The sequence below is a fragment of the Arachis ipaensis genome, chromosome B4, assembly GCF_059453495.1.
Source record: "Arachis ipaensis isolate K30076 ecotype BB chromosome B4, ASM5945349v1, whole genome shotgun sequence".
Taxonomy (NCBI): domain Eukaryota; kingdom Viridiplantae; phylum Streptophyta; class Magnoliopsida; order Fabales; family Fabaceae; genus Arachis; species Arachis ipaensis.
Genome location: NC_142439.1, coordinates 143,951,420 through 143,969,954, shown reverse-complemented (window position 1 = coordinate 143,969,954; position 18,535 = coordinate 143,951,420). Strand labels below are relative to the sequence as shown.

The following is an 18,535-nucleotide window of genomic DNA, read 5'->3' as shown; positions in this document are numbered from 1 at the left end:
CAAACAAAAGTATAGTAAAAAACAACAAAAAATACCTTAACATTACTTCATTACATTAAAATATTGTTTTTATGCTTTTTTTAAAGTTACAAAAGTTTAGGTAGGAAATATTATCCAGACTATGGAGTTATTTTTTAAAATATCAGGATTAAAGGTGAATCTTAGTAAATCCAAGACTTAGTACTCAAAGAATATTTCTAAAAGAAGGAAAGAGGTGCTTTTGAGAGTTTATACTATTCGTTTTTGCCAAGATTTGAGAAGATATTTAAAGGTGAATATTGGATATGAAAGGTGTTCTAAGAGAACGGCTCATGATGTTATTGAAAAAATTCAAAAAAAAGCTTACTAGTTGGAATGAGTGTTTATTGAATAAGGTAGAAAGACTTTGTTTGGTTAAATCAGGAATGGCTTTGATTCTGGTTTACAACATGCAGCTTGCTCTTCTTTCAAAGTATGATTGTGAAAAGATTGATTTTTTTATGAGATAATTTTTATGGAGAGGCCAAACTAATGGGAGAGGGTTATTGTTGGTTAAGTAAGATGTTGTTATAACTCCTAAAAAGACGGGTGGTTTAGGTGTTAGAGATACCTACTCAACTAACACGGCGCTTGTTGGCAAATTGGTTTGGGATTGCTTTAATAATAGAGACAAATTGTGAGTTCAGGTTATGACGTATAAATATTTTCGGAATTTAACTTTTCTTGGTAACACAACAGTTAGAACGCTTCTGCCATTTGAAAGTTCATTCTCAAAGTATTTGATGCTATTAGGATGGGTTTAGATGAAATATTGGGGATGTGCAATATTCTGTGTAGTATGATGAGTGGACTCTTTTTGGAAGGCTTTGTGATCTTATTCCTTATGTTCACATATCTAAGTATGAATTTGTAATGGCAAATTTCTGGCATGATGGATCTTGAGAGGTTGAGAGACTTACATCAACAATTCCTCCTGAAGTCAAGCATTTTCATTCACTGTTTGCACTATCCGACTTTGACTGACATGAAACTGGAGTGGAGTTGGTGGCCTACAAGGATAAAAGGGTATAGTAAAAAGAGAGGATTATCGTTAATTGTTAAAAAATAAATTGAATTGGAATGAAAATAGCAACTAAAACTGACTTTGACACTTGAATCTTTCGAAAAAGATCAAATTGACTGTGTGATTTGGGGTTCATAACACTCTCCCGATGGAGGTCTTCCGCTTCAGGCGATATCTAGCTAGTTCGGTTATGTGCCAGAGATGCAATGCGACTCCGGAGACAGTAGAACATTGCTTTATAGATTGTGTATATTTTAGAGTTATTTGGTAGATGCTAGATCCTCGGGTTATTGATTCAGTTGAAGACTTTTCTATGGAAGCTTGGTTTCGGAAGGTCATATCTGGTAAATAGGCTCTTTTAGGGGCTGAAGTGTGATAGTTGTGGAGGTATAGTTGCAATTACATTTTCAATGCTGAAAATCATTGGAAAGATCACAAGGTGGTTGTTCTCATGAGAAGCACGGTCATAAATCTAGGGTTATATATGAATAGGTGTACTTCTTTTAGTACCTTCAGGAACCGTTTGTCCTGGAAACCTCTTGTAGATAATAACTTTAAAGTTAATTGTGATATTAATTTAGTTACGGATTTAAGCTTTATTGAATTTGGTTGTCTTATTAGAAATTCTAATGAGAATTGGATTGTGAGTTGTTCTGGTAGTTATCCTCCCTTATTCATTATTCAATGTGAGTTTTTTATGATTTTTAGGAATCTTGTTTTAGTTTGGAATTGCAGATTGAGAGATATAATGTGTGAAACGAATTATCTGAATATTCTTTATATTTTGTATGACTCTCTTAGTGAGTGTAAATAAAAAATTATTGATTTAGTTAATAAGATTCAAAAACTATTATTAAAACTCTAATATATACAATTTGATTAGATACGTAAAAAAACAAACAAAATTGTAGATTAAATGACAATATCTAAAACAAAAAATAATTTCAACCATATTATTTAATTTGAGTCTTATAAAACTCGCTAACAAATCATTATATTTGATTTAGGATAAATGTTTTGTTTTGTATTCTTCTTTATTATTCAGATAAAAAAAATACGGTTTTCAATTTTTCATACATTGAATTTTGTTCAAAATTTAAAACTTTTACTTTTCAATAGAGATTAATAAATATGCACAAAAATTGAAGCTTAGTTGCTTTTTCTTTTCTTCTTTTGACTTTAGTTAGATTACCGCACCAAAAAGAATATGCACAAACGTTTAAGACTCTGCTTTCCGCCAACTCTGAACAATCCTTAAATAAATATTATTTATATATTAAAATTAAATTATTATATATTTATATATAAATATATATTATTTAATTTATTTTTAATAAATATTTTATAATTTAATATATATTTTATATAAATAATTAATTTTAATATATATTTAACATAAAAAATCATAAATATAAACATTATAGACAAGATAATAGAACCTTAATACGTGCTAGTTCATAAGCTCCATAAGCCTTTTTTTGGTAAATTTTATTTAATTTTTTTAAATAAAAAATAAATTATTTTTTATAATAAATTTATTAATTATTGAATAAAATAAATTACATCATCAAAATGATTAATATTAATTTTTAATTTAATTTAAATTTTAACAATCAAATTAATTAATTATAATAAAATTACTTAAATTTTGTACCTACAAAATTAGGTAATTTTTATATCAACTTCGTTAACAACTATAAAATTCACTCTTATTTTAGATATATTATAGAGATAACTAGGGATGACAATACCACTCGAACTCACGGGTATTCACTCTGTTCCTACTCACTCAGGGCGGGTAATTATCCACCCCGCATCGGAGCGGGTTTTTGGGAGGGACGAAGCGGAGTCGGGTTTAGGTAATACCCGTCCCGCTATATATATAATTTTAATATATAATATGTAAAATAATAAGTAAATGATTAATAATATTGTATTATATTTAAATTTTTACTTTAATTTATGTTATGTATGTGATGATGGTTATATAAATTTTGAAATTTAATTTTATTTATTGGATTTCAATAATTATAGAGGCAGATAGAAGCGGAGCGGGTACTTACAGGAGTAGATTAGAGTTCAACGTTTTAGTATTTTACTACTCACGAGTAAAAGCGGGATGAATTTTATGGGAGTTGTTGTACGACGGGATAGAATAGGATAGAGCAAAAATCCGCTCCTACCCGCCGGGTTGCCACCGGTAGAGATAAGTTATCCTTTATTCAGTTTAAGAGAGGGTCGCTTTTTTTTTTCCCTCTATTTTTATTTATTTCTCTTCCATTCTATATCTTCGTATCTCTCTTTCTTTTCATTCATTCCTTCATTTTTTTTCACGCATGGCTTCTTCTGCAAACAACAACACTAGTGCCATCAAAATCCATGAAAAATGTCTCGTTCCTCCTCCTAATTCTTCTCCCCAATTATCTCTCCCACTCACTTTCTTCGACCTCATGTGGCTAAGGTTCCACCCTGTTGAACGCATCTTCTTCTATTCCCTTCCCACTCCACATTCAACCCTCGATTCCCTCCTTCACCAAGTGCTTCCAACTCTCAAAAACTCTCTCTCTCTTACCCTCCAACACTTCCTTCCTCTTGCAGGTACCATAGTTTGGCCTTCTGATTCCAACAAACCGTTAATCCAATATAACGTTGGCGATGGTGTTTCACTCACTGTAGCAGAGTCTACTGAAGACTTGAACCATTTCTTGGTGAATTCCCCCGTTGAGGCTTTGGATTCTCGCTCTTTGGTGCCCCACTTGGAATCATCGGATTCTCATGCGTCTGTAATCTCTCTTCAGATCACACTCTTTCCAAAGAGTGGCTTCAGTATTGGGATCAGTTCTCACCATGCTGTCCTCGATGGAAAATCTTCAATCATGTTCGTTAAGGCTTGGGCTTATCTATGTCGTGAAGGTCAATTATCCAATGAAGAATCACCACGTTTGGCTCCTGAATTGGTTCCCATCTTTGACAAGGAAGCCATTAAAGACCCAAATGGGCGTGGCATCATGTTCATAAACAATTGGAAACAAATATCGTCCCAGTTGGACCCGAACAACAACGATAGCAGCAAAGGAAGAACCCTTAAGATCATGTCAGCTGCGTTTCCTCCATTGGTGGATGACAGGGTTAGATCCACGTTTGAGTTAACACGTGGAGATTTGGAGAAGATAAGGAACAGGGTGTTGTCTAATTGGGACACCACGGTGGATGATTCTTCTACAAAGCAACAACCAAAGTTGTCGACTTTTCTTCTCACGTGTGCCTATGTTTCTGTTTGCATCGTAAAAGCAACTGATGAAGAATCCAAAGAAAGGGGTAACAATAATGAAAATAAATTCATGTTTGGATTCACTGTGGATTGCAGGGCTAAATTGGACCCTCCGGTTCACGAGAACTACTTTGGGAACTGTGTTGCCGGACATATCGTTGATGCAATAAAAGCAGAGGACTTCAGAGAAGAAAACGCGTTGGTAATTGTTGCGAAAAATATTTACAATAAGATAAGATCGGTTGGTACTATGGAAGGAGCGCTTGATGGAATAGAGACGATGTTCTTTAGAGCGGCGATGATGGTGATAGAAGGGAAGAAAGCACTAGGAGTAGCGGGATCAGCGAGGTTTGGTGTTTATGGAATCGATTTTGGATGGGGGAAGCCTGAAAAGGTAGAGATAACTTCGGTGGACAGAGGAATCACCATTGGCATGGCAGAGAGTAAAGATGGGAGTGGGGGGATTCAAGTGGGGCTCGTTCTTAATAAGCATGTGATGCATCTGTTTAATGAATTGTTTCATGCTGGCTTATATTGAATCAAATTAATAAGCTTTATTTTGTCCTTTGTAATCCACGTGATTCTACAGTTCATTACTTGAATAAAGAAAGTGATCCATGCTACGATAGTGCTGTTGTTTCTCTTTTTTTAGCTGTGCTTTTCATCTAAGCCATTTTATAAAAAAAAGGTATAGAGAGACAATCATTTTAGTGGAGAATGTATACAATAAAAAAAAATCATATAATAATTAATTTAATTAATTTTTAATAATTACTTTTTTGAATTGAAACTAAAATTAGGATTTGCCCGGGGTTGGTTACAAAGACAGCAATCCCACTTTCTCCGCATGTGATTTTATTTCTTGGGAGTGCTAGGTAAACAATGAAAATTAAACAATGAAAATTTTGAATAATATGAACTACCACCAATCAAATGAAAATATACTACATCCTAATTTAATGCTACTAATTAAATTTACTCTTTTAACCATATTAATTCATATTATTTACACATTGTTCAAAAATCTTGTTTGTTACCTATATTTTTCTTTATTTCTTTTCTTCCATTCTCACCGGTCCGTTGCCGTAAGCAACACAAGCCGCCGCCATCCAGAGCACCAGCCAACGCCGCTCTGCTCATCGCGGATGACCGAGCACTCCCTTCGCACACAAAGAGTGATTCGTGCAGCCCCTCAATGCGGCGTTTGTGTAGCCCTCGAGACCGTTGCAACTCTCATTTCCTGTGCAATCGGCAACTGTTTTCTGCTGTAATCCGTAGTTCCGCTGCATCCGTTACCCATTGCCATGCCCGATCCCACCACAGTCGCTACCCTTGACCGCTGGACCTCCTGGCGATTGTGCGGAAGCCGCCACAGCAACGCGGTGACACTGTGGGAAGAAATTCATAAATAGCAAACCCCTGCATTCTCCTCACGCAATCACTATGGGAGAAGAAAATGCTCCACCATCCTGCATTTGACAACTCCCGCAACACGGGAATTAGGTACAAAAGTGAAAGCCTTTTTCTATGCGAATGATCATTACACTAGGTCAGCGGATAGTTATTTTTATGTCTGATGCGGATGGTTATTTACGTAAGTATAACTAAAATAATCTGATTGTTCAATGTAGTAGATATGCACATGGTTGTTTTAATGAGCATTTGGATGATTAGTTTATTAGTTTTGGTTGAAGCATAAAGACTTAACATTTTCAGGGGTGATCAATTTTATATGTAACTGGATGGTTATTTTAATTTGGAGGAGTCACGGCGCTATTGGGGCTGCTAGCTGGGGGTGGGTGACGATGCTACTAGGGTTGCTAAAGGGGGGTCACGACGTTGTTGGGGCTGCTGAGGGGTCAGGCGCTGCTAGGGTTTGGTAGTGGGTAGGAGATGGTTAAAATTTGAAGTTGGGGGTAAAAGTTTTTTGTTACTAGAGTTTAGGGGGTGTTTTCTTATTTTTTTAATCCACCATGGGCCAGTAAACTAGCTTCATTGTACACATTGTCAAGATTTTTCATTGTCTCTCTAGCGGAATTCTTTTATAAATTGAATAACAAATATGCTAGTTTGCTAATAAATAAATACTAGCCAATTTTGTACTTTTTATGACTATAAAATAAAATGTTGCTTTTATAAAATCACAAACTATCGGCAAGTGTACCGAATCGTATTAAGTAATGTCACGGTAAGTGAATTATCGTTTTCACGAGGATTAACAAACTAAGCAACAATGATCAAGTGATTATTCTAATCAGACAATCAAAATTTTGATTTGAGATAACTTAAATTCTAAACAGCAAAGTAATTGAAAGCAACAGTTAATAAATGTAGAAAATAATTTGAAGTAAAACGTTAAGATTTTAAAGATATTGAAACTTTTAGGAATAATGCTTTTCACTTTCTACTTTGATCATGCAAGAATGTTTCTTACGGTGAATTACAATTAATCAAACCTCCAATTTTTTGGTAACTCAATTTCTCTTTAACCTAATTAATCACTATTTCCTTAGTCAATTATTTAAGACAAGAGATTAAGCACATGCATAGATTCAAAACCACACAATTCACAAGTCCTAACCCTAGATGATTTACTTCCGCTTATCAAACTAGTTTCAAAACTTAGAGAATCATGAGAATAAGTTTCAAGCTTAATTCTAACACATAACCTTCTCAAAGTGATTTTAGAATTCAATTTAGATTCAAACTATTTTTCAATATATTCAAATATTTGTGATAAAGAGCGAAACTTAATTCTTAAGAAACATCAATGCATAAATCAAGAATAGAAAAGCAATAACATTAATCCATAAGAATCAACAAAGTTTCTAATCTTAACAGAGGAGATTTGTTGTTCATGATAAAAAAAACCAAATCAAGATTTTAAAAGTGTGCGGAATTGGCTAGGTTTAAGAGTTTCTAAAAATCCCTTAAATACCTCTAAAAACTAATCAATTCTGATGGTAATCAGTGGCTAAGAGAAGGGGAGTTGAATCTTAGCCCCTTTTTTTTGCTGTATATTACTTTCTGCTTTTTGTCTCATAACCAGTCAAGAGACATTTTCTTTTTGTCTCGTAACCGATTAGGAGATATTTTTCAATTTTGTCTCCAGTGTAACAGAAACATAATAGGAGTAGAAGAGAGAGAGAATCACACCCAGAAATATCCTGGTTCAGCTGCTAAGTGCAATGCAGCCTACATCCAATCTCTATCACAACAGTGACGAAATTTCACTATAATCATCAGATTATATACACCAATTCTTCTCTAGGAACTATCCATTCCTATCTAGGACAAATCCAGATTCTATCCCCAAATTTGAACTTGACTTGGACACCTATCAAGCTTTCAACCGCAAAGTGCTAGCCCAACTTGCAAGGGAATCCCCACAGGATCATGAAACACAACATACAGATGTACAAAGGAACTCTTAGACATCTCTGGCTTTTTCTTTAATTTTTCTCTCTCTGCCTTTTTCCTCTCATTGGCTTTTTCTTACAAACCTCACTCTGTTTGCCTTTTACCATGAGACTCAGACAGACAAAACTAAAGAAAAGAAAACAAAATGAAACCCATTGAAGGAAAAGAATTCTATTAGCTTAGGGTAGCTATGAGAACTCTGTGCTTACTCTCCTTTCCTCAACCCTTGGCCGTTCACTCTTATTATAGAAGGGGAAGCTTCCAAGGTTGAAACGGTTCAACCAAGCCACCAACATCTTCTCCAACACATAGCCGGTTCGGACAAAGAGAAGAGAGAGGAAAAACCGAAAATAAATCAACATGCATGTACCTCTCTCTCATCCCTTCTCATCAAACTTCATCAATCTAAGCCTTTCATCTTGACTTTGTCCCCAAGAATGAATTCTGACCCTTGATGAATCTTTGATCCTTGACAGCTCCTTCCTTTCCATATTTTCTTCTTCCTCCACGTAGCTCCAGTAGCTACCTTCTGTCTTGGATGAACAAAAATGGAAACGAGCTTTACCACTGAGATCTTCTTCTCTGACCGAGGCCGATTGCTTCTATTTTTGGCATGAAGATCTTGAAACTTCTTCTTGAGATCTTGCCTTCAACGGAAAAGATCTTATCCACACCATGCTTTGGATCTTCTTTTTTCTTTACTGACCTTCTTCATCCTAGCCTTTTGCTTCTTCATAGCATCACTGTATCTCTGATAACTTGCTCTTGCTATCTTCTTCTCTGACAATGAAATGACCGAAACACACAGAGAGAGAAGAGAGAAGATACAAAGCTTTCAATATACAATTAAATAAAATTGAAATCTCACTAACAATCCCCAAGGAGTGAGTAACATGTAGAGCATTTAATGTAATTAAAGCAATTTAAATTTTCTCTTTCAGTTACCAATGCATAAGTTTAATTTAATTAAAATTTGAATTCCATATCCCATGGAAGTAGGTAACCGAATGGTGTAACAACAAATTGGACCCCTTTGTTTTATCATCACCGTATGACTTTCTTGGGTCACTTTCTTTATTATTTGTTTTATCAAAATGGGCCTGAGGTATGGACTTTTCTCCAATCCAAGCCTCAACAACTTGAATGATCCAATTTGGTACAAAGCAAATTAATTCATATATTAATTTGGGCTCATGTGACTTTGGTCCAATAATCAAAATCTGCACACTAAACAAAATCATCATACAAACAATTGGCATTAATTAAATTAACAATTTTTCTAATTAACATTTTTAATTATGTTTGATCATCACAATAATTTCAAGTTTTCCAAACTCATCAAATTCAAAACCTAATAATCAAACTTAATTGAAACAAAATCAACTAATATCTTTTCCTTAATTAAATTCTATAAACAAAGATCATTCCTTTCAATTGAGGCCCACTCTTTTAGCAAATCTTTATTTATTCATAATTTTTTACTCCCAGAAAATTTAGATGAGCCCATGTGCAACGTGGAATAGTCCACGTTTAACTTGGATGAAGAAGAAGTTTGGACGTGGAAAAAGCAAGCTTGGACGTGTAACATGGTATGAAGGAACTTTAACTTGGACCATCCATGTTAAACGTGTGCGAAGAAGGAGAAGAGGAGGAGATCCAACGTGTAACATGTCTTTCCCATGTTAAACGTGTGTGAGCTCAAGGAGGAGGAAACTTACTGGCCTTTGACCCAGCGTTTAACGTAGCTGGTCTATGTTAAACGTGTGTGACAACACCTGGAAGGGGACTTGTTAGCCTTTGGCCCAACGTTTAACGTAGCTAATCCACGTTAAACATGTGCGATCTTAGATGGGAAGGGGGGAGGGGAGGGGGAGGGGAGGAAGGGGCCACTGGCCTTTGGCTCAATGTGTAACGTGACTCCCCCACATTTAACTTGCTCGAACCCACATGGAGCGGGAGGCCTTTACGTTGCACATGGACTCCCCACGTTTAAGTTGCTCGGGAGGCTTGAATTGTTTAGACATGTAACGTAAATAATGCACGTTACACGTCTGCAATGGCTGAGTGCTGGGAGGCTCTTGGTTCTTGGCCCAACGTGTAATATAGATAGTGCATATTAAACATGGATGCATGTATGGATGAAAATAAGCTTGGACGTGTAATGTGGTTTCTTCATGTTGCACGTCCTTGAAACAAAGTGACTTGAAATTGTTCCTAGAGTTAAGCTCAACGTATAACATGGCTCCTCCACGTTGCATGTTTTTGTTTGTGTCTTTTTTTCTATTTTTTTCTCTAATTCTTTATTTTTTTGTTTGCTCTTTAACTTTACTTTGGTTTGTAACTTGAACTTTTCTTTAAATTTTTCTTTGTTATTGGACAAATTTTCACTAATTCTCTGTAAAACATATAAAAACAAAATACTCAAAATATCTTGATAAAATTATGAGAAAATTAATGAAAAACTACTATTTTTATTAACACAACTCACTAAAAAAATAAAAAATTATCAAATGATACTCATGTATAATTGTCTCAAGTATTTTCCATGTTTTTTTTTTGGTCTTACAAGTTTTTTCCATGGTTAAACGATGAAAGTATATCAAAATATGACCCAAATTCAATCCAAACAATAACAATGGACAAAGATAATCTATCTTAAACCCAAAACAACAAATGATCTATTCAAATCAACAAATATGTTTTGCATCCAAATTGTGATTTGGATCAACCCTAACAGAAAATGCCCATATCAATAGTTTGGAAGTGTGGATGGAGTGCAATTCTAGTACTGTTATTGAGTTTGAACGAGAAACTGGATTCAGGATCCGTTCTTTATCATAGGATTTCGGAATCTCCTAAAAGTGGATTCAGGATCCGTTCTTTATCATAGGATTTCGGAATCTCCTAAAGGTGTTATTCGTATATTAAAATCAGTTATCAATATATTTATGTAAATATATACGTGGTTTAATTTATTTTTAATGTATATTTATATTTCATTATGTATTTTATACTGATAACTGATTTTAGTATACACGTAGAATTTTTGTATCATCCACACTTATAGGGAGGCTAACAACATAAGCATAGATCAGGGTTTAGTTATTTAATATTGCAATGTTCTTCTTAAGGGTGTACATTGAACGGGTAAAATGGGTTCGTCTTGACCCGAATTTTATCTTAAATAATGACCGGGTCTATTTTTGAGATTTTTACCCAACTTTAAATCTGGTGAAATCTTACTACTTTCGGGTCACACTAAAACTGGGTCTAAACCGGTGAAGTACGAGTCTTGATAAATTTTATGTCAAAAAATTATTATGTACTCTATTTATAAAGAAGAAAAAAAATACTTATTACCGAAAAGTTGATATCCATATTTGAATTTGAATTTGTCCATAAATTCTAATTTCATGCTTCTTTGATCTATTTTCTAATTCAACAAGTGTAATTAAAAATAAATTAATAAGTTTATAATTAATATAATATAATATTAGAATTAATTTAAAATATATATACTTTTTTGAGTTTTCTTAGGGTGCACATGGGTCGGGTTCGTCCTGACCCGGACTTAGTCCTAAATAATGATCGGATCTATTTTTGAGATATTTACCCGACTATAAATTTGATAAAATCACACTAAATTAGCTGCTAAAGTATTCAGATCCGGATCGAATCTTTGGACCGAGATGGGTCATATACACCCCTAGACTTCCTCCTTCATGGATAAAGATAAACCAGATTCTGAGGGCTTACAATTTTTGTAGTACTAATTTGGGCCTCTAGCCCCTTTGTTAACCAAACAAAATCAATTATATTAATCTTACCAATTTATCAGAAAACGTTTCTTGGTCTCCACTTCATCTTACCATCCACCTTTATATTAAACTACAAAATATATAATTCTTTAACATCAAATTTGTCAAGAATCAAATTTACAAAAATAGAAATGGCCTTGCATGCTGTTTTCAAAGTGTATATATATATAAAATGGCATGTTGTGTTTATTTTTCGGGAAAAAAAATGGTTCTGACCTTCTAGATGATCAGTGCGAGAATGAAGCTGCCAATGTTTAAATATTACAGTTTAGACCACGGTAATACACTAATACTATCTCTTGCTCACAATATTTATCATTTAATCTTTCATTCTTCTATATATTTGAAATAAAAATTGACCGTAAAATTACTTATAAAATGTTTTTATTTCCTGAAAATCCAACACACAAAATGTGCAAAGTTTTTTACATATGACTGTTAACATCTATAAACAAAAAAATATACAATTTGTTTACAATCAATTAATTAACGCCATACAATAAGTCCTTAGAAAGCTATTCAATATATATATATGGGCAGCACACAAATCCATTTCCTTATTTATTATGATCTTCTAAACCCACTGCACGAGAGCAGACAACAGTAATAAAATCTGTTCCTTAAGACAATGTTGTAAAAGGGTTTTCTATTATATTAATTAAGACAGCGGTTTTAATTAATTTCCGTGACCTTAGGTACGAAGGCGCGCTATTCTATATTGGAATAGATAATACCATAATGGCTGGCCACCATTATTTGAAGTAATAGAAACGAATTTCTTATATAAAGCCACGGTTTTTTACATAAATATTATAGCAATAAGGTGTGAAGTTCAATAGTTTCCTTTTTTTTATATATTAGCAATCCATGCTTATATAAAGAGTGCTAAGCGTGTTGTTTTAGTATTGTGAAAAGAGAAAGAAAGGAAAAGATCTCTTAGGCTTAGCTTTCTCTGTTTTATTAAATTTTAAGTTTTTAACATACAAAAACTGTTCATAATAAGAGCTATGGCTTCAAACAACAATGGCCGCACGGCAAGTGAGAGCTTCAAAGCTCAAGCTCTTGTTTACAGGCACATGTATGGCATCCTAGACTCCATGTGTCTCAAGTGGATCGTTGACTTTCGCATACCAAACATAATCCACAACCATGGCAAACCCATTACTCTTTTAGAATTGGTTTCAGTTCTCAAAATTCCATCGGCTAAAGTTGATAGCACGGATCTTTTCATGCACTACATGGCACATAATGGATTCTTTGATATAGTAAGAATATACAATTCTCACATATACTTCACATATAATTCTCACATATTCTTTGCCAAATTTGTCCTTTTATAAATATTTATATTTTCACTATATAATTTCTTTGGAAAAAAATCCCATTGTCTTAATTAAGTCATTTTTTTTTGTTTAATACAGAATAAACCACCAAATATGCTCTCAAAGCTAAGCTATTAAATTGTTGATAAAAAAAAGTATTCTTCAAATTTGATGATAACAATAAAAATATTTCCAAAATATTAAAAAAAAAAAACTCAACTGTTAGATATATATTCTTAAAAGATTTTAGAGATCAAGTTGTAGTAATTTTTTGTAAATATTATTAGAAAGATAAATATTTTTATTTTAAAATTTTCATTATTTGACATTAAGTAGATTTTTTTTAATTAAAAAAAAACATATTTTTAAAAAGTAAAAAGAAAATCTATAAATCGAATTTTAGTTTCAAATTTTTATACCTTTTTAAATAGTTATTCAAATTTTTTAAATTTACCAAATATAAAAGTCATTTTCTGTTTATCAAAAAATTGTACTTTATTTAATTATTTTTATTGTATTTTACAATATTTCAAAGATATTTTCATGGTTAGAAAATTCGAAAGGCACTTCTATCAGCAATTTGATCATTTGAGAATATTTTTGTTGATTTTCTCTTTAATATATAAGGCACTATCTATCTTAGTTTTCTTAACAAAATGTTATAATTGCAACTATATCATATACCATGCATATGGAGTTAATATTGTATTTACATCTGTACAACAAAGGTGACAATTCATGGTGACGATGATAGCAACCAAGAAGAAGAAGAAAAGGAAGCATTTGCTCTCACAGCAGCATCAGAGCTGTTGATCAAAGGCACTGAAAACCCTTCTATATCTCCGGTGGTAGAGATGTTTCTCGATGATCCAACTCTTTCAAGTTCCATCCATCATTTAAACAAGTGGTTTTATGACGAAAATCGCCCTCTATATGAAATCACCTTGGGAAAACCTTTGTGGGAGTTTCTTGATAAGAACCCTGCAAACTTGAGCTTGTTCAATGATGCTATGGCCAGTGATTCTCAGATGATAAAGTTGGCACTAAAGGATCACAACATGGTCTTTGAGGGATTGGAAACAATTGTGGATGTTGGTGGTGGAAATGGAACCACAGCTCTAATTATCAGTGAGAAATTTCCAGCACTCAAATGTATAGTATTTGATCTTCCAATGGTTGTGGAAAGTTTGAAGGGATGCAACAATTTGAGCTTTGTTGGTGGAGACATGTTTGAATCCATTCCTAAGGCTGATGCAATTCTACTTAAGGTAAGCATTTAATTAGTAGTGTGTTTGCCATAATTAATTTAAATATTTTTTTTAGCTATTTTTAAGTCTTAAAATTAAGATCTCTACTTAAGTTATAAGCATGCATTTGAGAATTAGATTGAACTAGTCGGTTTAATTAAATTTATTGAGAATGATAAAAAATCGGTTGACAATGAATTGGTTAAAAAATTAAAAATTTTGGTTAATTGATAACCATTACAATTTTTTAATGATTAATTGATTTAAATAATAAAATATAATTTTTTTAAATAATATATTTTATACATAAATATATTACTATTATATTCGACTCAGTCCTGGTTAAATCTCGATTTACCTTTAAATCTTTAAATTTTTAATTTTATTAGTTTAATGACTGATTTGATTTTTACAACTTTGATTATAAGTCATTTATCATATTAACTAATTTTAATTTTATTATTTTTATATACATTTAATAAATAAAGAATGAAATAATATTAGTATATATAATGTTACATTTCTTTTCTTCATTTGCAGCTAGTCTTACATAATTGGAGTGACGACAATTGCGTAAAAATATTGAGAAACTGTAAAGATGCTGTTAATACTTCAAGTAAAAATAAAAATAAAGGTAAAATAATCATTTTAGAGGCGGTGATAAATGAAGAACAAGATGAGCCTGAAATTACTCGACTCAAATTTCTTATGAATATAAGCATGCATATTATTCTCCATGGAAAAGAGAGAACCAAAAAAGAATGGGAAAGTATCTTTTATGAAGCTGGCCTCTATAATTACAAAATATCTCCATTTACAGGACATTTATCACTTATAGAGGTCTATCCTTAAAAATGACCTCATAATAGCTTTTACAGCTCTATGAATAAAATAAATATTATGCAAACAACTAAGAAAAAAAAATGTCTACTTTGAATATAAAATTTAAAAATGTATTTTTTATTTAGTATTTATGAATTATTGTTAAAATAAATATGTACTTTTAGATGTAATAAATATATAATTATGAATGCTATATGTATGAAATTATAAATGTTATGTTATATAATATAAGATAACTTTAAATATTGTTTCTTTAGTATTATTATTTTATGTAGTTGTATATTATTGTTTACATGGTATTTTTTATGACTAAAATTTTGTAATATGGTATTATATGAATAAAGCTCTATATTCAAGCACATACGTTGTAACACCCTACCATACTTAAAGTTATGCTTAAGTCATAAGATTGAGATAGTAAGGTATTACGACCTCTAAAAATAGTAATATATATATATATATATATATATATATATATATATATATAAACATACATAAGTGTTCTCAAAATATCCTAAAATATACCAAAATATCAAAGTAAACACCTATCTCTCCCTCAACTTCTAAGAGGAGCAGCATACATAAGTTACTTGGAGAGTAAGCTAAACATATATAAACATATATACAACCATAAACCAAAATACACCCAAGGACTACTTCGCTTTCCAGGATCCAGACGCCTAGCGAGGAGCCTCTTGACCTGCATCTGAAAAATAACAATACAATATAGAATGAGAACCGGAGGTTCTCAGCATGGTAAAAGTGCCACACGTATAATAAATAAGGTCCTGAGAATGCCATAGGCAATCCTAGAACTCCGTTATTCAGTTAACCAACTTAAGCACTAACCAGAAGCCATAAACAGAGGTAGGTGTTCTAATTCTACCTAACTTACTCAAGTTCAAACTTAACCTAACACCAATCCATTTCCTCCGTTTTCTCCATCCTTTCATCATTCAGAATGCAACAGCAACAGGCAACCAAACAAGTTCACGCACAAGTAGTGAGCAGATAATACAAATAGCAAGTATAACAGATAGCAGGTGATATATATCAATTAGGCAAACCCAGGAAATGCATAGCAGTCAAACAAATAAATGCATATGATGCATGCTTGTCCTATGGCTGATGGGGCCCATCTGTCAGTTATCCAACCAACCCAACAAGTCCGAAAATCTTAGACTGTCCTCCGTCGCGCATCCCCAAGAGTCTATGCATAGAGTTCACATTTATTCATCGTATAATCACTCAATGGGGGCTATCCATACCCGGGAATTTATACGTGCCCGGTCACCCTTACGACGTAGGGTCAACAGAGTATCGAGATTCAACCTGGAACATGTGGTGGCGAGCCACGGTTTTTATCCAGGAAAACTCGTATCTCAGATATCATTATTCATAAGCCATTTCATAGTCATAATCATTATTTAATCATTCATCAAGCCATGGCATATTAACCTCATTCATTAACCACTTTCTTTTCACACTTTTCATCACATTTGCCTCTTTCTTCACTCTCAAGTTATCTCATACTCCTAACTTCTGCTATTTACCAAACATACTAGTAGCATCTAGGGTTAACAGGGCAAAAATAGGGGTTTTAGAGTTTAAAAATCAGGTTTAGAACAGAAAAATAAAGGTGCTGAAAAACAGGTCTGTGCGTACGCACACACCTGTGCGTGCGCACAGCTCAACAAGAAAGCAGCACGTGTGCGTACGCTTCGCCTGTGCTAGCGCCACCAACAGAAAGCCTATCTTGACGTGTGCGTGCGCACAAGGGCGTGCGTACGCACACTTTTGTGAAAAATACCAGGTGTGTGTGCGCACAGGGGCGTGCGTACGCACAAGTAGATTTTTGCTTCTGTTGGGTGCGTGCACACAGCTTTGTGCGTGGGCACACGTCAGAAAACTTGGTTCTGCTGCAAGTTACAAAAATTCAGTTTTTCGCACCAATTCTCCGGCAACCATAACTTTCTCTACAAAATTCGATTTTTCGCAAACTTTATATCGATCTCAAGCTTGTTAAATCCTCTTTAATATAAAATAAACCTTATCTTTATTCAAAATTTATAGAGCAAGATATGGACTGCAGAAGTTCGTCAAAATTCACATTTTACCAAAAAGTACCCCAAACCTTATTTTTGCCAAAAACCATATTTTCTCCTCCAAGAACTCATTTCCAGCCAACCTAATATACCACAAGCATCAATATAACAACCCTTAACCATAGTACAACCATTCTTACAACCTAGCTCAATAACATCATATTCCTTCCACTTTACCAATTTAGCCACAACCCACATAGTACTACACATACTAATTCTTACCCTTATCATACAATCCTTCAATCCTCATTACAACACTAATTTATCAAGTCAATACCAACAAGTTCAAATTATACCATTTACTATCTCAACCACACCATTACCTTGCCATAATCATCACCATTATACAAGCATATACACATACATATATTTGATTCCCATTATTAATTACTCAACACCATATCATATCAATTTATTCATCAACATCACAAACACTAACCATTTAACATAACAAAGCTTTTCAACCTATCCTATAATACTCTAGCCTAAGTTTTCACACAACCGTAATTATTATACGTGCGAAACTTAAACCATACCTTGGCCGATCACTTAATTCACCCAAGGCAGCCTCACAATGCAAAATTACAGTCCCTCCAAGCTCAATCAAACAGCCCCAAATCAAGCCTTGGTCACCAACAAACCTCCAAGTGATCCCAATTCAATTCCAATGCATAAACACCCACTTAACCTACACCTAATACATATATATATATATGTTCTAATCCAGTTTTCTATTACCAAAAACAAGATTGAATTAGGGTTAGGGTGTTCTTACCATACCCATATGCTCAATAGCTTGAGCCCACAAGTTCCGGAAACTAACTTGAACCTATAACACAAAAATTGGACAAGATTCACTATAGGTTTCCAAGTTTACCAAAGAAAGAGGGATAGAGATTCTGGGCTTAATAGGAGACTTACCAGTGGAATTGTTCGAATAGGAAGGTAGAGCTCGACACGCTGAGCGCGTGGCCGCGAACGGTGCGGTGATCGGAGCCCGGATGAGGAAGTTATGGTAGTTGGAAGGAATGGTGAGGGTTAAGGTTCTTCTTCCCTCTCCCTTTCTGTTATGGCGTCCAGCAGCTAATGAGGAAGAAGAGAGCTGCTGTTTCATTTAAATGTTTGGGTCCGGTTGGACCCACGGGCCCAGTTTGGGCCCCGGTTCAACCGGTTCGGCCTTTCCGGTCCGATTTTGGGCTAAATTTTTGAAATTTGTATCAAAATTCTCGTTTCGACGAGCTCTATCCTATTTTGATATTAGTTTTGCATTTTTAGCTTTCCTAATTAAAATTCAATTTATTAACTAATAATTTACCATTTTTAGCGGGGTTTACATCCTACCCACCTAATTAGGAATTTCGCCCTCAAAATTCAGAGTGAATTACCTGAAAAGAGGTGTGGGTAGTCCTTCCGCATCTCTAACTCAAGCTCCCAGGTATGTTCTTCAATACCAGCCCGACTCCAAGC

The 18,535-nt window shown here is 33.7% G+C and overlaps 2 protein-coding genes and 1 long non-coding RNA gene across 3 annotated transcripts; 2 read left to right on the top strand and 1 right to left on the bottom strand.

Moving 5' to 3' along the window:
* The first annotated feature begins 3,308 nt into the window (after window positions 1-3,308).
* Window positions 3,309-5,087, top strand: LOC107637335 (malonyl-CoA:anthocyanidin 5-O-glucoside-6''-O-malonyltransferase). The gene has a single exon (XM_088483295.1). The coding sequence runs from the start codon at window positions 3,379-3,381 to the stop codon at window positions 4,849-4,851; it is 1,473 nt and encodes a 490-aa protein (XP_088339421.1). The 5' UTR covers window positions 3,309-3,378; the 3' UTR covers window positions 4,852-5,087.
* A 7,394-nt stretch (window positions 5,088-12,481) lies between these two features.
* On the top strand, window positions 12,482-14,972 carry LOC107637334 (isoflavone 7-O-methyltransferase-like). Its single transcript, XM_088484105.1, has 3 exons — window positions 12,482-12,816; window positions 13,602-14,141; window positions 14,661-14,972. The coding sequence occupies exons 1-3, from the start codon at window positions 12,559-12,561 to the stop codon at window positions 14,970-14,972; spliced, it is 1,110 nt and encodes a 369-aa protein (XP_088340231.1). The 5' UTR covers window positions 12,482-12,558.
* A 2,663-nt stretch (window positions 14,973-17,635) lies between these two features.
* On the bottom strand, window positions 17,636-18,118 carry LOC107635417 (uncharacterized). Its single transcript, XR_001619247.3, has 3 exons — window positions 17,990-18,118; window positions 17,844-17,897; window positions 17,636-17,762 (listed from the first exon to the last, which is right to left on the bottom strand). It is a non-coding gene; the product is annotated as an uncharacterized LOC107635417 (long non-coding RNA).
* Window positions 18,119-18,535: the final 417 nt, after the last annotated feature.

What these genes read in the sequence shown, in the direction of transcription:
- LOC107637335 (XM_088483295.1), top strand. Translation starts at nt 3,379, where the DNA reads ATGGCTTCTTCTGCAAACAACAACACTAGTGCCATCAAAATCCATGAA.
- LOC107637334 (XM_088484105.1), top strand. Translation starts at nt 12,559, where the DNA reads ATGGCTTCAAACAACAATGGCCGCACGGCAAGTGAGAGCTTCAAAGCT. An exon ending in ATAATGGATTCTTTGATATA is followed by an intron (nt 12,817 to 13,601) that starts GTAAGAATATAC and finishes TGTACAACAAAG; the next exon opens with GTGACAATTCATGGTGACGA. An exon ending in CTGATGCAATTCTACTTAAG is followed by an intron (nt 14,142 to 14,660) that starts GTAAGCATTTAA and finishes CTTCATTTGCAG; the next exon opens with CTAGTCTTACATAATTGGAG.